General features: G+C 48.8%; 1 protein-coding gene across 4 annotated transcripts in view; it reads right to left on the bottom strand.

Annotated features, from left to right (window-relative positions):
- plekha5 (pleckstrin homology domain containing, family A member 5) overlaps positions 1-16908 on the bottom strand; it is a 119089-nt gene that overhangs the window by 89573 nt on the left and 12608 nt on the right. Inside the window, exon 4 of one of the 4 annotated variants that reach the window (XR_006026506.1) lies at positions 13247-13365. The exons of 2 other annotated variants lie outside the window; for them this stretch is intronic. Coding sequence is in view for 1 of the 2 variants with exons in the window: in XM_042079241.1 (XP_041935175.1) it covers positions 11217-11268 (52 nt within the window). In the remaining variant the exon portion in view is untranslated. Of the gene's footprint in view, positions 1-11180; positions 11269-13246; positions 13366-16908 lie in introns of those variants that run through there. One more of the 4 variants, XM_042079241.1, reaches the window with a different exon arrangement.

Raw genomic sequence — 16908 nt, 5'->3', positions numbered from 1 at the left:
TAAACACGGCCACTCCTCAGAGTGGGTAGTGAGGGAGCATGACCCCTCTTCATCGCCAGCCACCCACCCACATTTGCACAGCGTTTTGGGAGATTTCAATTAGAGGCCTCTGCTCATTAGCGGTCCAGTCTGGAGCTTGAAGCGGAGAGAGTTCAGCAATCAGTCATGGTGGGCAAACAGGAACCTAATCAAGGTGAATACTCTCAAGTGGACTGTCCCTCCCCCCCCCCCCCCCCCCCCCCATTCTGCAGTCATTTGTTTCTGCAACCCCCTCAACCACCCGCCAGGTCAACTCAACCTCAGCCTTCCCCTCTGAAAGCTAAACAGACCACCTTACATGTTAATTCAGGACAAAACAACAGCGCTCTGAACTTGGGAGGCATCTGGCAAGCGGCGCAAGGAATTCTCTGCAGCACACTTTCTCAACTGTGTCCTGCACCAAGACTCCCGGGGGCCCGGGCCCAGGCCCAGCTGCAGTTGGTCAGGCTCTGGTATTACTCCAGCCTCCTAATGATGACGTCAGCCGCGGGACCTCTTAGCACACACACCCTAAAAAAATGTGAAGTACACAGCAGAGCGCAGAGCAGAGAAGCAGAGGAAAGTGGAGCAAGAGAGGACGGGAGAGGAGTGGGAAATGGAGAGGAAAGGAGATGAAAGCAGAGGAGAAGAGAGGAGAGGAGAGGAGAAGAGTGGGTTGGAGAGGAGATGCAGAGAGTATAGCAAAGCATTCCAGTGCAGCACTGCAGTGGGAGCAGGCTAACTGGCATCAGGATTACAGCATCAGCACTACCGAAATAACTGCCGGGAGCCTTCTGCGCTATACGTTACAGCCCTGCTCTGGATATATAAATAGACCCAGATACAGCTGTATCTCTATCTATAAGTGGGCACCAGATGAAAAGACAGGTCAAAAGTTTAGTAAACACAAGCTAAAGGGGCTTCTAAAAGGTTTCTGCAAAATAGTCCGTTGCTTGCTTCCTGAGTTTATGTTGTTTTTGGTGCCAGTTCTTCCCCTCACATCTTGAATCCAGGGGGCTTTCACGCAAAGGTCTTAAAGGGGAGTGGGGGTGGGGTGGGGTGCGGGGGGGGGGGAGGGGCTAGGGAGAGGGGGAATACTGGGGGCGTCAACAGGAAGTGAGTAATTTTCTTCCGAGGCCCCTCGCGTGCAACTCGTCGAGAGAGAGAGAGCGAGAGCGAGCATAGCCAGGGGGTGTGTCTTTGGCCGAGCGAGGGCTTTAGCACTCAAACAAAAACACAAGAGAAGGTCCTCCGCGTCTTCAATAACTCCAGCCCTTCGTAATAGGAGCTGCAGAGCAGCTCTGACTCATGGCTCTGCTTCTCAGCCCTCTGCAAGCAGGCATATGAAGGCAGCAGCATGATTCACACACAAAACGAGAAAGAGAAAAGACTTTAAACACTCCAGCGGAGGACTTTGCCTTTCGACAAAAGAAATCCCTTTGCAAAACAAGAGCCACGCAAACGTCCTTGAACAAGCATCCTGACCTATATGATAGATTAAATATGGAATGCATCATGAATGTGTGATTAATGGTGGGAATAAAGACTTGCTCCCTTCCCTAAATATGAAAGGGCACAGCGCTTGCCATCGAAGAATCTCAAACAGGATTTTCCAGTCAGTGGGGGATTCATGAGTTTGCGGTATTAGACTGCAACCTACCATCTTAAAAACTCTTAATTCTACGACCTTCTTTCTAGTATGTGAGCCGAGATGTCCTTATTTATCTCAGATGAAATATGTATTAGAGAGAGAGTCCTGTGCTTGAAAGTCTGAATTAGAATTCGTTTTTCTCCCCACTGCTTGAATGCTATTTTCGGGGAACTCGAGGAAAGTTTTACAAAGTGGGAAGGGGGGCGACTCGCTTTGTCAAACAGATGCATTCAAACAAAGAGCTGCAAATGCAAACAGCCGCTTTGCAAATACAGCCGACCTTTCTGAATGAATCTGGCAAAACAAACAGAGCCAGAGATCTAACCCAGAGAGAGACAGAGAGAGAGAGAGAGAATGAGACAAAGAGAGAAAAAGCAAAAGAAGAGAGAACACAATTCATTTGAGCAAACCAGAGGGCAGGTGTCATCATGATTTATGAGCATCTCCGCTCAAGCCCCGGATAGACGTGACAGTAAACATCCGCTCCCAACATCCTGCCGGCCCCGTCAGAGCAGTCAAACCTCTTCGCAGAGGAGACGTCTGGGAAAGGGGGAGGAGGAGGGGGGAGCAACACCAGACAGATGAGGGAGGCAACAGGCCACCGGAGGGCCTCCATGGGGCCTGATAAGGCAGTCTGGGGCCACACAGGGCCTGAGAGAGGGAGCAGACGGACGACCCCTAGACGCAGACACAGCGGAAAACACGTCGCGCAGAAACCCAGTGAAATTAAACAAGACAAAAAGAGCACATGGGAGTGGCAATGAGCAGTCGGGCAACAATGAGAGGCAGTGACAGTCTCATCCAAGCAGTCTCGGCTTTTCAAAGGCCTCCGCCTCCCGTGCACCCATCAGGGGGTGGGGGTGGGGAGATGGGGGGGGGGGGGGGGGGGTGTTAAAGCAATTACAGTAAGTACAGCCACTGGCGCGATGGGGAAAGGGCAGCCCTCTGTGTCTCTCTTTCTCCATTTCCTTCTCTCTGTCTCTGTTTCTCTCTCACTCTGTCTCTTTCAGTTTGTCGCTCTCCCTCTCTCTCTCTCTCTCTCTCTCTCTATTTTCTCTCTCTACCAGGCTTCCTGACTATCTCTGTCTTTCTCTCTCAGTCTGTCTGCCTGCCTCCCTCTCTCTCTGCCAATTGTTCTCCTTCTCCCTCTCTCTCTCTCTCTCTCTCTCTCTCTCTCTGTCTCTCATTCCCATTCCCATTCCCATTTCTCTCCTTCTCCTCTCTGTCTGTGATTCTGTGGCGGTGGAGTCATCCTCTCCCTGTGGGGCCAGGCTGAATGGCCAATCCTATTCTATTAGTATGGCAGCGATAAGAGCGACGGCCTCATCAATCCTGCACGTTTAATTGAAGAGCTTCCCTCTGCTCGGTCCTGGGGAGAGTAATTATAGACAAGGCAGCGGGGCGAGGGACTCGATGATGACGGCGGCGGTTTTCGGTAGGACGACGAGCAGAGCGCGCTTCGCCCGAGAAGCCAGCGCAGGAAATAGAAAGAAAAAAAAAATAAAATCTGCAATCAAAAAAATAAATAAATTGATGCCCCACAGGCCTTTCCAGAGAAATGGAAAAATGAAAATGAAAAGATGGATCACCGCAAAATAGGACGGGGATGTATAGTCAACATGCCATTAATAAATGAGTGGTGTGTGTGCGTGTGCGTTGTGTGTGTGTGTGGGGGGGGGGGGGGGGGGGCAGATTTGGCTGTGTGTGTGTGTGTGTGGAGGATGCACGAATGGAAAGAGTCTGCAGGCAAGGGAGCGCCTCAAGGGGGGGTTTGTGGGGAAGGAGGCAGGGAGGAGCGAGCAAGCATCTCTGGATATTTAGCGGTGCATGGCGCCAGGCCTAACCACACAGATCTGTCACTCAGCTCTGAGGACACAGAAGATGCCTGCAAGATGACACACACAAGCGCACACACACACACACACACACACACACCGCCATACATCAAAATGCGCAAATGCATATGTGAACAAACACACATGGTCATGAACACTTACAGACAAACTCACATAAACTCATGTAAGCACACTCACACGCACATGCACATGCACACGCGCACGTACGCGCACACTCACATGCAAACACACAACCCCAAAATGAGATATGGAGACAGACACAGAAAATGAACAGTCAACACACAGACACACACATACACATATACTACCACAGAGACCACAGACACACACAATCCCAGAGACATACAGTCATTCCATAAATGCACACATACATATACCCATACACATACACACTCACACACACATACACACTCACATACACATACACATACACATACACATACGCATACGCATACACACTCCACACCACAAACCAGGCAAAAAACCCTCTTAAGAACTTTAAGAAACGACTGCTGAAAGCCAAGGCTCCCCAAAACAGGAAAAGGATGATTCCACACAAATTGCACACAAATCCACACAGGCTCAGCTTTTCGAAGTCACAGAGTTTTCGCTAAAGCAACGTCTTAATCCCCTTGCGACGACTTCACATTTCAAAGAGCTGACTGGTCTCATGGACTGAATGGTACATTCTGGCCACATTGAACATTCAAGACACCAAAGGCTTCTATCTGAACTTATGAAACAAATCAGGAAGTCAGACTTATTTGCATTGTATTGGCTCCTTAAAAAAAAAAGTTTTTTCCTTTCTTTTCAGGCCTCTGCCTCCATTCCCATTCAAAGCTGACTAAGGAGCACGGGCATCTGCAAACAGAGTGTTTGTGCTCCAAAATGCTTTTCTGGTGATTATCTCCTTGACTTCGGGCCAAGCCTGGTCGACCCAGCTGTGGCATGGACACAGAGTAAGAGGCAAAACGAGACAATTTCTCCCAAACTAAAAAAAAACTTTCAGATTCAGATCTCAGATTCTTCCTTTTCTCCCCTGACTTCAGCCACTACGGTAGTTTTTTTTTATGTTGTTTGTTTTTAGCAAAACCACTGATCCATTATCAGTATGTCCGCGACTCCTCCCTGGGTCTTCTGAATGAGGGGTAAACAGTTTGAACTGATTCCAGGGCTCATCAGAGGCAGCGGGCGGCGTGCAGGATGCACCACATCCAAAGGGCCAGTGTGAGACTGCCCGAGGCAGCTGGATTAAGGAGGAAGAGGACACAGCAGGATCTGCAGGCCCCCTTCACCTCTACCCCTCTCCCATCACCGTCAGGCCCTTTCAGTCAGTGGTGTCTTCCTCTAGGGACAGACGCATCCTCAAAGGTCACTTTCACACACAAATATAGCCCTCAGACAGATCTTAGACATGGAAAATGCACACTCACAGACAAAAGCATACACACAAAACGTCTGTCTTCACATACTTAGACACATACACAGACACACACACACACACAGACACACACACAACCCCTTACACACACAAACCCACATACACACACAAAGATTTTTCCAGAGAGTGCCTCTGTCTCAGGCCTCGTCTGTAGAGGAGCTTGACTTTGCTCATCTCCACAGGAGTGCTCCTCCTGGGAAAGCTGATAAGAGCATTCAGCAAGCGGAGAGGAGCAATGGGAACTCCCTGCCTATTATTGCCAAGGAGTGCCGGCTTGAGTGCACGGCTGTCTGTGCATGCAGAGTGTGTGTGGTCATCTGAGGGCATGTTTGGTTATGAGAGAGAGACAGACAGAGGCAGAGAGAGAGCGTGAGAGAACGTGACAAGGTTATATGTTTGTGTGCACATAGAACAGGTGTGTGTGTGTGTTATGGTCTTTTGCACCACGGCCCAGGGCTGACCTCCGGAGCAGGATTTACGAGAGACGCTCACCCCTCTTCACCTCCCACAGCTGAGCCTCGGCGAGACACACAGCACGCTAAGAACCGGTTATCAAACCAGCCGAGCCGCCTGTGCGCTTGCATCTTATCGCCCCCCCGTGCGACGGAAAACCGCCAATCAGCACTCAAGTACGTCCATGTTATGTGTAATGGGCCATCGCTGGCAGGGACATAAAGAGAGAGCAGCAGCCGAGGCTGTCAAGAGCAGCAGCCGAGGCTATCGAGGCTGATTGCAGAGGGCTCAATGGCGGAAAGCACAAGGGGCAGAGAGAAGGGCCAGCGAATGGCTCTTCAGAGGCTCAGATAGGCAAAGTCCACCCCTGCGCCGGGGGCCGAGTCGAAGTCGGGTGAATAATGAGGAGAGTACGACGACCCCCTTGTCGAAGTCGGGCAGCGAGCACTGGAGTGATGTGCCGGCGAAAAAACACATCCAGCTGGGGCGGGGGAATCTGGGGTGGCGGCATTATGCAGGGAGTTAGGGGTATAGAGCGGAGACTGGGCACACACACACACACACACACACACACACCTCATAAACCTCAGCTATGTGTCACACACACACACACACACACACACACACAGACCCAGCAGAGGTAGACAGCGGGACACACACTCCGACACAGAGGCTACAGAGGGATAGAGAGAGTGAGAGAGAGAAATAAACGAGAGGACAAAAGAGTCTAAACTGGGCTGGGAGCCCTCCACGCGTAGCATAGCGGCTCTTCCCCCTCCGCGCTGCTAAACTGCAAAGTTGGCAGAGGCGAAGCGTGCCGGCTTCATGCTATTAATTTATTTTTTAAAAAGCCAGAGCGCACGGAGATCTTCTTATTCCCTCCCCAGATAGGATTAGCAGTGCAGCTGGCCTTTTGAACCCAAAAAAGCTTTCCCTCCCTTCTCTCTCTCTCTCTCTCTCTCTCTCTCTCCCTCTTTCTCCCTGTTCACTGCGCACACAGCAAGAAAAAAACATGAATCAGAAATTCACCACTGCGCATCGCCACTAATGAAAACTTTAAGCCCGGTGCACAATGACGGTGCAAACACCTGCTATGAGCAGCCCGTTTCAGTTCAGCTGCGTCGGCAACTTTGCCATCACTCTTCCGGAGCGTGGGTCGAGGTTGGGGTTTGTATTTTATTGCTGCCTGATTTTATGTGAATTCTACAAACTCATTAATTCATCAGAGGACTTGACTTGAGTGTTTAGAGCTAATATATATGTTATCTGTGAATTAGCACGTTTCACAAGGTGTTTTTGAATGGTGCTAGGGATCAAATGCGGTGTTAAAGCGTAAATCAGGCTGCAATCAATTGTTAACACATTTTTGATCACTGATCTAAAATGGGGTGACAAATGGGGTGGCCATTTTTAATAATAACTGTTCTCCATTATATCAACACAACAGCAATCCACCTACCATCAAACTATCCACCCATAATGTGAGAGATTATGCTGTTTTGGCAAAACTGTGTTTTGCAATCATTATCCAATTATGCTATCCACATCAGCCAAATAGTTCCCTCATCACAGGAATAAAACAAAGAACCCACCTCAGGCGTTGCAGTAACATAACCCTAATGTCACCCCTATAACCCCCATCTCCAGTCCCTCCATCCATCCATCCACCTGACTTTCCCTCCTCTAATCCATCAAAAACAGTAAACAGTCGAGCCCCTTTCTTGTGCGAGTGCCCCTAAACTGCGTTGTCTCATGGCCAGCAATCTGGGCTTAATTAGCGTCCACAGGTCAGGGCTGCTGATTTAATGAGCAGATGCCATTCGGAGCCGATTGGCCGCACTTGGCCGGCGTTCATTTAAAGGGCACCTGACGGCGGCAGCTTCGCTAACGCTAATCCAACCTCCGAGGGCTAGCCAGGTCCCTGCCCTCACCACACCACCAGTCAGTCACAAGCAGACAGTTAATACTGGGAGCACTGGGAAAGAGCTTTAGCCTATTAGATCACTTGCAACCAGAGAAAGAGATAGAGACTTTGACTTTTAAAATCCCTTTTATTGAACCATTCTATGGATCAATTACTCAATAGAGAGAGAGAGAGTGAGAGAGGGGGAGGGAGAGAAGGAGAGAGAGAGAGGATCACAGATGGAGGAAGAGATGGATTGGGTTTCATGTGTGCGGTGGTAGGGGGAAAAGAGCGGGTGACGTGGTATGGTTGGTGTTTTGCTTTAGAGATGAGCTCATTTCCTGTGGCGTCTCCCAGATGCGTGACACCTCGGCACACGCATCATCAGCTCTGAAGGGCAGGCCAGCACAGCCTGGAACACTCATGCTGTGTGTGCAAGCACTGGGTCTGTGTGTGTGTGTGCATGCGTGTGTGCGTGTGTGTGTGTGTGTGTGTGTGTGTGTGTGTGTGTGTGTGTGTGTGTGAGAGAGAGAGAGAGAGAGAAAGAGAGGGCTAGATTAAAAAACACAGACAAAATGGAAAAGCGTGTGTATATTTCTGTGTGTGTGTGCTCATAAGAGATGGAAAAGAACGAATGGAAAAATATGTGCCTGCATATATATATATATATATATATATATATATATATATATATATATATATATATATATATATGTATGATTATGTGTTGGTGTGTGCATATGTCTATTTATGCATCTGTGTGTGCTTGACTGGACAGCACAACTCAGTGCCACACAGACCTGGCTTTAACAGAGCTGGGTCTGTCATAGCAATCACTCTCTCTCCCTCTCTCTCCCTCCCTCTCTCTCTCCCTCCCTCATAAAGGTAGTCTGCCCCAGGACCCAGTGAGGACACACTCACTCTGAGGGCCTTTTTCCTCGACAACTTTCATTCATTACCTCCGCCTGTGACCTCACCCAAAAAAAAAGCACCGGGACCCTCCGGGGACTGCAAACATATTTCTACGATGACAAGACACAGACCGATGTGGACAGTTCACGTCTGTGTCCTAAAATGTCTCGCTGGGCTAGTAGTGAGGCAGCGAGGGAGGGAGGGATGGAGAGAGGGATGATTGGAGGTTGTGACAGTAGGAGGGAGAGAGGGAGGGAGGGCTCTCTCTCTCTCTAAGCAAATAAATGAATAGCTCAGTGGCGGCAGGAGCGTGACTGCTGGCACTCCTGTTCCGACGCGGTTCGATTACGAGCTCATTAGCTGATTTAACAGGACAACAGTGCAGGCTTCAAGCCATAACAACACCCTGTGGGGGAGAGAGAGGGGGGAGAGAGACAGGGAGTGAGAGGGAAGGGGGAGAGACCTAGGCAGAGATGAGAGAAGAGAGAGAGAGAGAGAGAGAGAGAGAGAGAGAGAGAGAGAGAGAGAGACAGGGAGAAGACCAGCTAACACAAACATCCTAAAAGATTAATAGGGAGCCCTGCTATGTTGAGTTGTACGCGTGCAGGGGGTCATAGCGCAATGGTTAATGTTTAATGCCCCATGGCCTTGGGTGCTGGCTGGAGACTGGGTGAAACATTGACGGACACAAAGCCCTGGGGGACTGAGACTGTGGATCTGGGGTATGGGGTGAGGAGCGAGGAGCAAAGCATGAAGGACAAGAGCTCACAACTCCACTAAGGATCTGGATACTTGGCCTCGGGATGCCACAGTGAGGCCTGCCTCCAGCTGGATTTCAAAGGGGGGGAGGGAGTGTGTGTGTGTGTGTGTGTGTGTGTGTGTGTGTGTGTGTGTGTGTGTGTGTGTGTGTGTGTGTGTGTGTGTGTGAGAGAGAGAGTCTGATGTTTCTTTTATTTGGTCTCCCTGCAGCTGATCCAGTGCTGCAGTCCAGTGCCTTGCCTTTGGTGTTAATGTTACAGATTTATGAGCAGCTTCAGTGTGCTTCACTCTCACTGAATATGTGCCCACATTCATATATACATTTTACTGGCATATTAATCTTATACCCTGTCCCTTTTATATGGATCCTGATTCATATTCAGCGTCTGCAGCAAAAACAAAACCAACCATCACCAACAAGCATGGCGTCTAAAATATGCACTGCAATAATGGACTGTCTCACACTGTATATACAAGAACAATAAATGAGAAGAGCCATCAAGAAAAACAAACGGACTTAAAGTAAGAGTGTGCTAGATAAGACAGGGCGGTGACGGTGTGTGATTAAAGCGAATGAGGAAAAACAGCCCAGCAGTAGGCCCTTTGCTTAATTCTGACTTAATCACACCACTTGCTTGGTCGTACATTGGAAAGATCAATGGCGGCGCTTATCTAGTTACGCGAGATTACAGGAGGGATTTCAGCAAAGGCCCAGTGGCTCGCAGTTACAAGTCAAAGAGAACGCCGGCTGGACGACGGTGCTTCTCTTTCGTAGCCCTGCAATTACTCGCTCTCTGTAAACATGCTGAGTGGATTTTTACTCTTTACTAGAGCTGCTTGCCCTTTCATGCACCACACACACACACACACACACACACACACACACACATACACACACACACACACACACACACACACACACACACACACACACTCACACACTCACACACACACGCACAGAGAGGTTTAGGTTTAGAATGAGTGAATTTGTCTTTTGCTGACACAACCTCCAGCAAGCCCTGTTGCTGCTGCTGATCACTGCTCTGTTGCTGGCCAGAAGAAGCTACCCCCACTGCGAACCACCACAGCCCTACTCCATCTCCATGTAAGGGGAGAGATGGGATGGGAGGAGAGGAGAGGAAAGCAGCGGCCAGCCAAGCACTGCTGTGACCAGCACCAGACACCGAGCCGAGGGCCTCTCCCAACACAAAACAGACGGCCGACACGCACCCTGGCTGGCCCGTACACGCCGGCGCAGAATCGCGCTTCGTCATGCACCTCTGCTTGTTTGTAATAAGCGGCCAGCTCTCGCCACGCTGTGCTACTTCGTGTTTTTCCTAGTGACTCTGTGTGTGTGCGTGTGTGTGTGTGTGTGTGTGTGTGTGTGTGTGTGTGTGTGAGAGGAGCTCCCCTGAGCTGTGGTCAGGTGACGCCTCAGATGTGGTAAATTTAGTTCTGCTCCATTTATCTCACTCATTGCATGTTTATAATTGTCGGGAGTCGGTGGTGGTGGTGGTGGTGGCGCTTGGTGCTACACTTCTCTCTTCTCTCTACAGCCAGGACTAGAGCACATGTATGCACACATAAAAGATGCTGTTTAATCCATGCACATGTATCATAGCAGCGACTACCTAGACTGTCAGAATCATTTCCAGACAATATTTATTCCACTTTCAAATTAGTGAGGACATGATCTGTGGTATCTGTTGTTTTCTTCCATATCATTTTGCACAGTGTAACTGGTCACATGATACAAGTGTGTTTTACATATGTTTTTCCCTTTTCATGCAAATCTCCAGCCATCTCTGGCCTGTTCTGTGGTCACACTATCATGATGCATTACTCAGATTACATGTGTATGACTTAGTTGTATTGGCCATTCCCCAAAATACACACACACATACACACACACAAAGCCCAAGACACATGTACAATCTATGAGCGCATAGGAAAGATAAAGAAACTCAGTACCAGACACATAAACACAAAGACGTTCTAACACAAACACCCCCCGCCCCCACCCCCGGCAGCCAGGTCACAGAGATTCCACATGACCTTGCTCTACAGGAAGAGGGATTAAGAGAAGACAAGTTCATTTCCAAAACAAAAGGCTGCTCTCGGCCATATAAGGGAGGCCTGTGCTGTCACTCACCCTGTACTGCACACAGCCGAGCCGAGCGGGCTCATCTGATCTATATGTGTGGATTTCATCTTTTTATCTTGCTATTGCATTTCATGGGAAAATGGCTCATCACCATCTGGATAGCACTTTTGGCTGTTTCAAAGGAGTAAACATGCACACAATGTAATATTCCTGGGTAAACATTGTTTAATTAAATCTACAGCTAAAATGAAAAAAATATATCTCATTCACTGAACCAGATATATATAATTCAGTAAACAATTCAGTAGTGTTCAATTCTGCATGTGAATCTAATCTATAAACAGTCCAGCCCTTGGGGAGCAGCTGGATTCAACGCGTATTAAACTCGAGTGAGTGTTATCTATGAGTGATGGAGCCCTGATGAGTTTGGGGGGGGGGGGGGGGGGGGGGTTCCCTGGCATCGGTGGGGTGACCCAGCCACTCCAAGCAGAGTAGCGGCTGCCCGCACGCCTGCCCGCAGCCCGCACGCCTGCCCGCCCCTCCCCTGCCCCCTCCGCTCCTCTCGCTTCACGCCCACGCTCTGTCACTCCGCGCTGAACGGATTTGTTGGCGTTACATAAGATCATTAGCGCAGAGAGGCGCGCGGCGCCGCGCCGCCGAATGGAGCCCCCACATATTAGCCGAGGGATCCTCTCTGCCAAGAGGTGAAGAGGCAAGCCTGCTTGACATCCCCCGTAAAACCACCAAGTTCTTCAGTAGCCGTCCACACACACACACACACACACACACACACACACACACACACACACACACACACACACACACACACACACACACACACACACACACACACACACACAGCCACTATTCCCCCCCACACACTCAAGTACAAGTGCAAGCTTACACTCCTTCAGACTTGCTATCACACAGGCACATACATATGCATCTATCCACATCCACATCAAGTCCCTAGGCATTCATGCAAATATTCTTTTATTTTACTCTGTTTATATTTGCAGGAATAGTGCACATTGATAAACACTTCTCTTAGAGTGCCAGTTTAGGTTTTGGCTAATTGTCAGCTAGTCCCTTGGCAGGCTCAGTTCAAAATTGTTTTTGGAAAAGAATGCATTCAAGGAAAACAAACGCAAACATAAAGCAGGGAACATTACATAAAGATATTACATAAAAGCAATATAACAGCACATAGATACTGTATTAATACACACACACACACACACACACACACACACACACACACACACACACACACACACACACACACACACACACACACATACCTACAATACACACACATACAGACAATCAAAAAGACACACAAAAAAACACATAAATACACACACACACACACACACGCACAAGAGATTAAAACATAAACCAGCGGACAAAAAACAATGGCTGCAAACACTCACACAGACACACACACATTCATAAACCCACACTGTGATATGCTTGTCCTTCACCAGCGATTGTGTTGCATGCAGATAGTAACCTCACAGAGCATCTGCAGCCCACAAGCAAAAAGCCTCCCTCCTATTCAAACCAACCATGCCTCTCCTCTGACAGACGAGCCCTCTCCTTCCCACAGTGAGCCAGCCGAGTCCTTTCAGAAACAGAGCTCCCTCAATCCTTCAGGCCTGCACAAAGCTGGGAGATCTTGGGGGTCGGACCACGAGCACCTGGCATCAGAGGGTTCAGTCTGTGCTAAATCGGCCAGGCTACAACGTTAACGACCAAACAAAGCAAAGAGCACCCCTTTAGTGTGGTTTGGACCTGATGACCTCCGCCACCAAGCCACACACACACACACACACACACACACACACACAGATAGATTACACAGGCATTTCACCAGTGTCTTTCCACCCTGTCTGCTTGAGTGCATTTGAACGTTTGAACTTTTTTTTTGTTCCGACAGCCTCAAGTTTTTTTTGTTTTTTTTTTCCGTTTCTTCCTCAAGTGGGCCGCTCTAATGATGCCGATTTCACTCAAACTTCCCTTTCCTGTCCCAGGCGTCTGGGAAAACACTGCACACAAGGGAGTGTGTGTGTGTGTGTGTGTGTGTGTGTGCGGGGAGGGGGGGGAGGGGGGATCCAGGGCAAATGCAATCAGAAGAGACAGCACTAACATTTCGGCTTCTCTCCTCCGTTTTCACGCTTGTCCAAAGGCACAGATCTATGCCGGCCTCAACGATTCCTGAATGGAAAACGCCCATGCTCCCAGAGATCAGGCCGAGAAGGCTGAGTCCTTGAAAAATCAAAGCAGAGAAATCAGCCCACACAGAACTAGCTAAGCTAGTATTCTCATCCGCAACCGGCAGAGCGTATGCCGTTTGAATAGAAAGAGCAAAATGTGTTTATGGACAGGGCGTTTTGATGGGCCGTTATGCCTATTGTTGGATCCCTGAGTTGTGTAGAAGAGCTGACACACACTTACCGGCACACACACACAAATACAAACATACGTGATGTACACAAACACACATAACATACACATACAGTATGTGCAAGTTGCACATGTACAGTACAAACCTCTAGACAAGCCCGAGCGATGACATACTATTAATATCTGCCTTTTCTCTGCGTAATCACATAAGTGCTTGTGCCACAGCGGCACGCTGGATCGTGGAACAGATTACAGGCAGCGGCTCCGGCACGCCACAATGGCAAAAGACGGATTCCATCTCTGTTGCTTTTGTTGGCTGACAAAGCCGCACATTGATCCCCTAATCCAATACAGGCTCTGGCCCGTGTATTAAGCCAGGGAGAAAACACGTTAAAAACAGAGCTTTTAGCAATATAATGCTTATTACATCCGCACACCCATCCACCCATCCACACACACACACACACACACAGCAACTTGATCTGGAGAAGCCACTCATGTAACATCGGGGCGGATGTGTTCAGGCTGAGCGTGGGGCAGCAGATTATTCCCCCCTTGCTTTAATGAATGTGCTGGAGCGTGGGAGAAAAGCCCATACACTCCGGCGTTAGCTGGAATCCTGTGGGTGTAGTGGGCCAATGCTGCGTGTGGGAGCTTCTGGCTCGAGAGGCGGTTGACCCAGCCGCCGTGTGGAGAGTGAGTCATGCAAGAGCCGGGCAGGTTATTCCAGTTTCAGAAAGGAGAGCCTGTTGGTGTTGTCTTAGTGTGCTTCTGTGCGCATGGCTATGTGTGTGTGTGTGTGTGTGTGTGTGTGTGTGTGTGTGTGTGTGTGAGAATGTGTGTGTGTGTGTGTGTGTGTGTGTGTGTACACATGTCTGTGTGTCTACGTAGTGTATGCGTGCTTGAGCTGTCTGACAACAGATTAAAGGTTTGTGCAAGCACTTGAGTTGCTGCACGAAGGTGTGCCTGCCTGTACCTACAAATGCTTGCTTGTTTATAAGGAGTCACACGTAGCCGCACATGTGCTGCTATTGCATGCTTGCACACAGCTGGTGCGTTTGTTATTGCGTGTGAGTGAGTGAGCGCGTCTGTGCTTGTGTGTGTGTGTGTGTGTGTGTCTATGTGTGTGCCTGTGTGCGTGTGTGCGCTCGCGCGCGCGTGTGTGTGTGTGTGTGTGTGTGAGTGCGTGCGTGTGTACGTGCGCATGACTGTTCTGACTAGGCCCCGTGGCTGATTCCCACGGTGACATTCCCATGAATACACAGACAGCCTCCAGTGGTGCGAGTTCAGTCTTCACCACCAGCTACACCGCACTCTTTATTAATAAAAAAAAACCCCCCAAGAACCACATACCAGGCAGCCCACAGCCTGCACCACAGGGCTAGCCAGCTCCCCCCGCCAGTTTAGACCTATTACGTCTTCAATTAACAAGATAAATGAGCATTTTATTGGCTGAATGCACTTACGAGTTTTACAGTCTGGGGAATGGAAGACCCTTGTCCTGTTATCAGAGAGATCATAAACTGAGCGTGTTCAGCTAGCTTGCGCTCTCTATTGCTCCGTCTCCCACTAATGCTATAATCACTGCCAGGAAGGTGCACCGTGTCTCCAACATTACACAGAGATAGCGCTTTTGAAGAACGATCTTCCTCTCCACAGCGGTGACCTTGGCCCCTTTAAAGGAGAATTATGGCGATTTTTCATATAGATCTCCGTTTCTCGAGGTTACCGAGTACGTAAAGGTGGCATATTTCACTCCCATTCACTAGAATGTTAAATGGTTTCTTGAGGTCTTATCTGTTCCAACATCCGTTCCAAACTTGTCAAAATACCAAACTGGTCAAAATACCAAACAGAAGAAGCACCACAAAACCATTTTCAACCATTTCTGAAGAGCCCTGTTCAGACCGCCCCATTTGTGCGTCTGCTCCTTTGCAAACACAAGCATATGGCTCCATGTTGACATTTTGGTAACATGTCCCGAGCAAACTTTTTCACTTTCGTTCTTCAGTCGTGAGCAGAGACTTGGTCAACATATGTAATATGATTCCAGAGGCGCTAGTTCCAACAGCTAAAGCAGCACGGCAGCTACAGCTACGGATTTCTCCTTTAAACATATGACGACCTGCCACCGCACATTTGATTTGTTTAGGAGGGGGGTTTTTTTCATGGGAAGGCTGGCCGTGAATCATTTAGTGTGCTCACTCTAATTAAATCAGCCGTGAAGACAATCCTTAGAGAGTGAGCAAGCCTGCAACAGAGGCATAAAGCATATGTGAGAATGAGAGACGGTGTGACTGTGTGCATTTGTGTGTGTGTATGTGTGCGCGTGAAACAGAGAGAAAGAGAGAGAGAGAGAGAGAAAGAGAGAGAGAGAGAGCGAGAGAGAGAGAGAGAGAGAGAGAGAGATGAAAAACACTGGAGTGAATAACCTGCCACACAATTAGAAAATCTTCTCGGTAGGTTGCACACTCACTGATTAGCACCATAATTTGACAAATCTCCTAATAACCCTTCTAAGACATTATCTATACTTACTCACTTACTGTCTGTCTGGCCCTCAGCACTATTGAGACTGATGCTGTCAAGCCCCACAGACAGACTCACTCACAATGTCAACAGATGATGACGCATGGAAGCATGACTTCAACACTGAGCACAGATACCAAAATTTAAGTTTTAAGTTATAAATAGAAACATTTTCGGTTTTTATCCATAACCCTGCTCGAATTTGCATGTGCAAAACACCAGCACGCACTGCAAAACAAGGAGCTTGTTTTGCACAGTCCTCACACCCTAACTCAGAGGCTCTGTGGCAATGTATGTGATCTCATTGCCCATAAAACACACACACACACACACACACAAACACACACACTCTTTCTCACACACTCACACACACATGCACAAACATACACAGACACACACACACACACACACACACAATGACAACACTGGCTCCGAGACGCAGGCCTTACCAGCACATCTGTTTCATATCAAGCGAAGGTCATGGCAGCGGCACCTTCTGTAGAAAAAAATACCACACCGCACCGCACAGCACAGCACAACACAGCGCTCTCTTAAAGCAGTCCAGGCACCGGAATATCTGTAAATGGTGCTATCGCAGTCCTCTCTGCCTAGCCTATGCGCTCGGTCTGGAGCACAGCCAGGGATTAAATGCTGGATTATCGGCTCGGCTAGATTAATGGGCAGGGAAGCAAAAATTTGTCTTTGGTTGAGGGGAGGGGAAGAGGGAGTGTTACGACAGATGGAGTGCCACTGGTGGGGACAAGGGTCTGAAATGGATTTCTGAGCCCCTGAGCTCTAATACAACGCCCGTCACTTTGCTAGACCTTTATAGTGAATGTATTTGGAAGAGGCCTCACAGACCCCATCCTTATTTCC

This window comes from Alosa sapidissima, chromosome 22 (genome assembly GCF_018492685.1).
Source record: "Alosa sapidissima isolate fAloSap1 chromosome 22, fAloSap1.pri, whole genome shotgun sequence".
Taxonomy (NCBI): Eukaryota; Metazoa; Chordata; class Actinopteri; order Clupeiformes; family Clupeidae; genus Alosa; species Alosa sapidissima.
Note: the sequence above shows the minus strand (reverse complement) of the source record. Positions and strands in the feature narration are given on the sequence as shown.